Source organism: Vombatus ursinus, unplaced genomic scaffold (genome assembly GCF_900497805.2).
Source record: "Vombatus ursinus unplaced genomic scaffold, bare-nosed wombat genome assembly UNPS02014807.1, whole genome shotgun sequence".
In the NCBI taxonomy this organism is placed as follows: domain Eukaryota; kingdom Metazoa; phylum Chordata; class Mammalia; order Diprotodontia; family Vombatidae; genus Vombatus; species Vombatus ursinus.
The window spans coordinates 52,588,515-52,596,123 of record NW_020954585.1 but is presented as its reverse complement, the minus strand read 5'-3'; the positions used below and the strand labels follow the sequence as shown (position 1 = coordinate 52,596,123).

General features: G+C 43.8%; 1 protein-coding gene across 1 annotated transcript in view; it reads right to left on the bottom strand.

Annotated features, from left to right (window-relative positions):
• Positions 1-4,248: 4,248 nt before the first annotated feature.
• Positions 4,249-7,609, bottom strand: part of PSMG3 (proteasome assembly chaperone 3) — a 3,949-nt gene continuing 588 nt past the window's right edge. The window contains exons 2-3 of the mRNA XM_027874268.1: positions 5,613-5,850; positions 4,249-4,942 (exon numbers count right to left, since the gene is read on the bottom strand). Of these exons, the coding sequence (XP_027730069.1) occupies positions 4,790-4,942; positions 5,613-5,850 (391 nt within the window). The 3' untranslated portion in view covers positions 4,249-4,789. The remainder of the gene's footprint in view (positions 4,943-5,612; positions 5,851-7,609) is intronic.

Here is a 7,609-nt window from a genome sequence, read left to right as displayed (position 1 = left end):
TCTGATTTCAGTAAAGACTCTCCAAGGAACTCTCTACCCTCCTCCCCGCCACCCCATCTCACTTTATATAAACACCTAGTGAGTCCTAGGATCCAAGATTCAGGGAATAGTAGTAAGGTAGCAACTAGACCCACCCAGTTAACTCAAAAGCAATCCCCTTTCTAGCATGTCTCTCCCTGGTGGTAACTCACCTTACTGGTTAGTTTCTGGCTCCAGCCTGATTGCCTCTCCCAGCTCCATGAGGGTTAATGCCAAACCCTACAGTATTGCAGAAGGCCTTTAGGGGAGAGGAATCCTAACCAGATTCACCCAGCCTTTACCTGAAACACCAGGTTCCCACTCAAACTAACCTCAGCCCCTGATTTCTCCCAAGAAGAAACCTAGTCCCCCCTCCAATGGCTTCTGCTCTATACAGGACTCCCAATAGTGCATCTGCTTTTTCCCTAAGCACCAAACTCCTCCCAGCCTCTTACCTATTGAGCTTACAGGTACATCCAGCTCCACCCTGCCTAACCCTAAGTCCCTCCTCTTCCTTCCTTCCTTCAGTTCCCAGCCCCAGTCCCTATGCCTGTGCCAGGTTACACAGCATCTGGGTCCTGTCAAATCTGCCCAAAGCCCACTTCATTCTCTCCTATATAAATTTATTCGCCTTTCTCAAGCTATTTGAAGACCACTTGTCCTTAACATGCTGCCTCTTAAAAAAAAAACAACAAAAAACAGAACCTTGTCAATGATTCATAAAGGGGGTAGGAGGAGTTTTATTTCTTTACCGATGCTAAATAAACATGCCCTGTGCCCTCTAATATGGGCATGATTCCCTGTTTTCTGCCAGGGGCCTTTGTCAGTTCAAATCTCTTTTCTCCTGAAGTCTTTTTTTTTCTCTATATATGCTCCTCCACCCTCCCTCCCCCAATTTCTATTTTCTTCCCATTCCAAAACATCACATTTCTCCTCTCCTTGAAGAACATGACTTAATAATAATAGCTCACATTTATTTAGTGCTTACTAAGTGCCAAGCACTTCACAATTATCATCTCCTTTGATCCTCACAACAACCCTGGGAGGTTGATGCTATTATCTTTTTCAGATGAGGAGACCAAGGTAAGCTGAGGGCAAATGGCTTGCCCAAAGTCACCCAACTAGTAAGTGTCTGAGGCTGGACTTCAACACAAGTTTTCCTGACTCTAGGCTCAGTGCTCTAAACACTGAGCCATCTAACTGCTTTCACTTTGCTTCTTCGGAGTCAAGATAGCCCTTCCCTGGGGGGGGGGGGGTGCCCTCCCCCCCCCCAATGTACACCCAGGGGTTTTGCTGCTATTCACTGTAATAATTCAAAGGTGNAGCCATCTAACTGCTTTCACTTTGCTTCTTCGGAGTCAAGATAGCCCTTCCCTGGGGGGGGAGGGCACCCCCAATGTACACCCAGGGGTTTTGCTGCTATTCACTGTAATAATTCAAAGGTCGATGTAGTTCAGATTCACCCATTTCCATCAGACTCCTGGTAACATAAAATAGCAAAATAGTCATAAAAAAGAGTTAAAAGATTATGCTGCTTTCTGAAAAGTTCTCATACTTCTCCAACTCATTGAATGCCCTCCACCTTTTCACAATCTCTCTGGAATTTATGAATCCTCATTTTAGACCGAGACTATCCTTCATCCACACATAGACGGGGTTTGTCCTCTATTTTTCTTACTGTGATGCCAAACTATAAAACCAAGATGACAGAAAACCTTTCTGTAGTCATCTTCTGCATCATTCAGGTTTTTTTTTTTTTTCATTTCATTCCCATCGATCCAGTCCATCATTCTCGTCACATATCTGGTCACTGTTCTTCTGATTTCCAATTTCACTGTGATGTTCCAAACAAATAACAAAAGCCAACACACTCTCAGCCTCCCTCCCTGTGTTTTCTATTTTATTCCATGGGTTATTTGTCATAATTTGTTCGGGTGTTCTCAAGGTTCTTCCAAACACCCAGAGAAGATGCTTGAGAGCCTCACCTGAAAGGCTACAAGTGAAAATTTGTTTTTCTTTGAGAGCCCCCAAACCACCAAAAGTCAGTTCCTGGAACCCTTATCCCCAAAATCCTCTTTATTTAAAAAATAAAAAGGTGAATCTGAGCAGCTGGGTCTACCTAACAGGCATTCTGGTTAACAGTTCGGCATGAAATAGTAGTTGACAAATCACACCCTGTTTGTCCAAGGGCATTGCCTAGAAAAAGTCAACCTGAATCTACCAGCAGTGCTGTAGGAGACAGAAAATTAGTCCAATTCTCATTATTTACCCTTGGCCATAAACCTGCTAAAAGTTGTAATTACAGTTTGATCACTGGATAAGCACCATATGCAGCTTTTCCTGCTAAAGGAATAACAATTTCTAAAAAGCAGACAGCTCCTTCCCGTGAAACCCGCCAGGTTTATAGATCTCTTTATTGGTGCATGTATCTCACCTTCTGAATTACAGCCCGCCGTGAGCTGAGCACTGACGGAAGCTGGGGGCCAGGTGCCTTTCGCACAACAGTCACATGCTCTGATTTACAAGGCACAGTCAAGCAATAAGGCATTGGCTTAACGGACTGAGGCATTTAGAATCAGGTTTTGCTTTTGTTTTTAATGGTGACCATACGCGCTGGGTGGCTGTACATAAACATGGCTTACAGAAAGCAGTAAGAATGTCCCAGTTTCAGGTCCACATCCATGGTAAGGGTCAGAATCATGAAGGTGCAACTATCTTTCAAGAGCTCTTGTTTAAAGACACTTCCCTTGATTCATGGTTACAGCTTTAAAATCTTAAAAGGATAACAGGCTTAGGAGCCTTCATCTAGGTACTAATCGAGAACCTAGAAAATCAAAGACAGCAAACCCTGCCTAATCTCTCTTTCTCTCTGACACACATTCCACCTTGTGTTTCAGTCTCTTCGTGTATTACACAGAAATCAAGATTCTATGGTGAAAAGCAAAAGAACCAAAACAATAAATCACATGTCAGAAATCATAGATTGATATGTCAACAAGATAATTAGCTTTACTTGGTTCCCATCTGCTGCAAATTTGCTATTATTTTTCCCCTGGACCAATGGTTTAAAGTGCTCCTCCCTATCACATCATAGAAGAGTTTATAAAATGAAGACAATCCCAGGAGAATTTTAGAAGCCTTTAGTCTGACGAAAAATTATCTTCAAGTATTGTTTTGTGACCTTATAAAGGAACCGAGGTCAGATACTTCTAACCAGTATTGTTAAAAATTATTAATGTCTTTTATCATATTCATTTATGAACATCTTCCTTCCTACCTCTTCAGCAAACCCTGCCCTTACAGCAAAAATTTCAAGAGAAAGAAACCAGTTCCACAAGACCAAAGCACCTATTGCAGCTGGCACTACATGCAGTATAACTCTAGTTTCCTATCTCTGCAATGAAAGGCGAGAGGTACATTTTCCCAATTCTCTGCTCCTTACCAATCTATTTCAAGGAACAGTCTTGAGCTTTATTTCCAATGAACAGAAGACAGTGGTTTGAAGTCAGTCTAAGTGCATTTATTCCCTGTTCACACCAAGCCTGGGTTTTCACTGAAAGGCAAGTTACTGTCACTCACATCCTACATCGCCTATTTTCTTATAAAAGGCCTTTCAGTTTGCACGAAGACCCAATTTACTGGTTCTATATGACTACTTTCTCTACTAATAAAGAAAGGGTCTGGGAGTCCTAGGTTTCTGTAAGGTTCAGTGAGGAAAAAGGTTAAAGACAACGGAATATCAGAGGCAGCCAAGTCCAGTGGAAACGGTGCTGGCTCTAGATTCAGTAAGACCTGAGTTCAAATCCTACCTCTGATACTTACTACTTGTGAAACCTTGAGTGGGTCACTTTATCTCAAAGGGCTTCAGTTTCCTCATCTGTAAAATAAGGGATGCTGGACCCATGGCCATTGGCTCCTGTTTGATGCTTGATGCATAGAATTGCCATTCTTGATTAGAACACTTAATTTTGGATTTTCTTTTCTTTAGGTAATTGGGGTTAAGTGACTTGCCCGGGGTCACACAGGTAGTTAAGTGTCAAGTGTTTGGTCTGAGGCTGGATTTGAACTCAGGTCCTCCTGACTTCAGGGCTGGTGCTCTATCCACTGCGCCACCTAGCTGCCCCTGGATTTTCTTTTCAACGGTACTTCAGAGGCTACAAAAAGAAGAGCCTTAGGAAAAGGGAGAGAGAAAACAAGTAGAACCTAAAAATAATAATTTTTGTGTAATGCTAAGATTAATTCCCAGTATTTATTTGAACAGTGTGAGTCACATACCTATTATTGCTTATCAAACAAGTTCTCATACATCTAGAGTACTTTTAATTACATTCATAGTTTGGAATGTTGGGGCTTGTGCAATTGAGATTTTTACTATGCAAGAAAAAAGTGATAAAGTATGTAAAATGAGCATTGACTACTACTCGGCTTTGTTCTCTCTCTGAAAATTCCTCCTGCAACTGATGTTATACACAGAACACAGGGGATCCCATCCTGAAGGATGATTCACTGTAACAATTCTCAAAAGCATGCAACTCTGCAGACCTCAATGAAAAACCATTCATAAATTCACAAAGGAATTGGCCCCTCCCCCACCCCCCAACATTAGTATCAAAACCAAACTGAGTTTGTTCTGAGATGTGAAAACAGTTCTCTCTCAACTGCATGGGCTATAAGCCACAAGAAAATAAAAGGTTCCTTTGGAAGAAGAGTTATGATGTCTTGATTCAAGAGCTTTCCCCTGGAATATCCAGCTGGCAGGCAGGGCCTTGTTTCACCACACCTGGCAGCTCCGAATCACTTCCTTCAGGGCTCTCACCCCTTCCACACTTTTTTCCTTCAAGGCCAAAGCCAGGAGAATAGGCCTGTTTCCTGCTTCTTGAGACACGAACGTCACTAGGTTCTTTGCAAAGACATGGATAAGGGGCTGGAGAGGCAAAGGAAGGAGAAAAGTCACACAGAGAGTTACTTTAGTGGTGAGAAGTTGCGCCTTTTTTCTTAATACCTTCATTAAGTATCCCTTATTTAGAAATAGATACAGGATTCTTGCACCACCATTAAATTACCACACATTAAATCTGATGTGATGGTGATTCAGCATCAATGAACATACATCCATAACAACCAGTCACAAACAAACTGATAAAGCAGCATCATTAAGTGTATTTTCCTCGTGCCTTCTAATTCCCAGGTCTCTCCTGCTTATCTTTAGTCTGGGAAGGCTAAGGAAAAGGCAAGTCTGCAAAGGGACCTTCATTAAATCTCTTTGATCATCTTTCCAGACTGGAACAAGCCCAGCTAGCCATTCCTTAAGTAACAGTACTAGGAAAGGTTCAGACTAAGGGAAAAAAAAGACACAAGTTATGGAGCCAACAGATTTATTCTTCTATCGAACAGAAGGCCAAATGAGTGACCAAAGCATTTACTGAGAACACAGGGGACATTCCTATACAAAGAAGATACTTGGAAATAACAAACACTTCTGGCATCACAGTAGTGATGCATAATAAATATTTCAGACATTCAGCAGCCCTAAAGTCATCTTAAAACTAAGTGATTTCTCCTGCATCTCTGGGATCCCCTATTGACCACTTTACCTCATCTTGCCCGAGGAGCACTCTAGTAGTGATTGCAGGCTTGCAGATATCATTGGCTACCGTACTAGGCTCCAGAGAGACCAGGGTACCCATTTTTCCATACTGGGTCACCACCACAAGGATGTGACTGCTGAAAGCTGTGCAGACCACCTGGGTCGGGACACCACAAACCACTTCAACCTTCTGTTTTGAGGTCACAATTGGTCTGGCTTCCACAGCAGGGTCGTTTAAGTGACAGCTAAAATAAATAAAGGAAAGGAACACATCAACAATAAGCACTGCAGTCCAACATAATACCACTGCATATCCCTAAGAGCTGAAAAATGAACATTATTTGGTGATGACAATGAAGTACACAATAAGCGAAGAGACACAAATAGGCCCATTTAAAAGCTGACACGCTGGAAAAAGAGAACTTTTCACCCTGTAAATTTTTCAAAAAGGCCATCTTAATTGGGTGTATATAATATATGTACATAATAGGCACACAATGCAAAGAAAGCAAAATGTAGAAAGATGATTTGCATCATTAGAGGATGTTGGCAGCAGAAGCGGCATGGGACATATTTAACTTCCCACCCCTCTGAAAATTCAGTTGATGAAATTTATTACTTTTGTGGTTTCCTACTGATCTTAATTGTCCTCATTTAAATCTTGGGAGGCCTTTAGTCATTTAAGGGCTATTGGTTTTGAATGAAAACACCCCAGATACTTCTGCTTAACAGCCAGGGCATAAATAAAACCTGTTTTTTACCCCAGGACTGAGATTACAATTTACTGATTAAAATTTTCAGATTTCATCTTGTTTTTTCAAAGCAGTAGGACTAACATTTTAATATCCCCAACAACTACTGAACTATCTAACACAGAAGTCAATCAATCAACTAGCATTTATAAAGTGTCTACTGTGTGCCAGACAGCCCTCAGTGGTGGTGGTGGGGTGGGGGGGAAGGTGAGGGAACCATAAACCCCACAGTCTATAATAGTTAAGAAAAATGCACTGAGGGATCAGCACATGAATGAGAATGGGATATAGGAATGCTGTACCCAAGCTCAAGGGATGTACAAAAAGGGAGTGAAAAGACATGATCACTGGGGCACAGAAGAGGGAAGGGGGTAAGAAGGGCACTAAGGCACAGAAGGAAGGGAGTACCAGGGCTGCTAAGAGGGCCAGGAAGCGGACAAAAAAGAGGTAAGGAGCACAAGGGTTGCAGAGTGGGAAAGGAGCTGGTAGGCACAAAAAAGGGAAGGTGGATATGTAGTCCTAGAGGGAAAAGAGAACAGGCTGCAGAGAGAGAAGGGGCACTTGAACCCACCACAGGGATAGGGCCTGGGATGAAGGTGGGAGTGTGTGTGTGCAGGCGGGTAGGTGGGCCTGTTGGAAGAAAGGGGTTGGAGGGGGGCACTGAAGAGGGAAGGGGGCACCAGGGCACAAGAGAGAGAAAAGGAGTATGGGGTTAAGGAGGGAGAAAAGGGGTAGAGGGGGGCATGGAGGGTCACAAGGGTTGCATGGAAGGAAGGGAGCACATGAGTACACAGAAAAGAGGGGGTATATGTGTACCTAGCGGGAGAAAAGGGATGGTGAGGGGCACTGAGGAAGTAGGGGCACAAGGGTTAGGGAGTGGGAAGGGGGCACTGGGGCAGAGGTGGGCTAGGAGCAGAGGAAGGAAGTGGCAGAAAGGTGAGAGGAGGGCACGTGGGCACAGAGAAGGGAAGGGGCACTGGGGCAGAGGTGGGTGAGGGGCAGAGGAAGGAAGGGGCAGAAAGGTGAGAGGAGGGCACGTAGGCGCAGAGAAGGGGGCACTGGGGCAAAGGTGGGTGAAGGGCAGAGGAAGGAAGGGGTAGAAAAGTGAGAGGAGAGCATGTGGGCACAGAGAAGGGAAGGGGGCACTGGGGCAGAGGTGGGTGAGGGGCAGAGGAAGGAAGGGGCAGAAAGGTAAGAGGAGGGCACGTGGGCACAGAGAAGGGAATGGGGCACTGGGGCAGAGGTGGGTGAA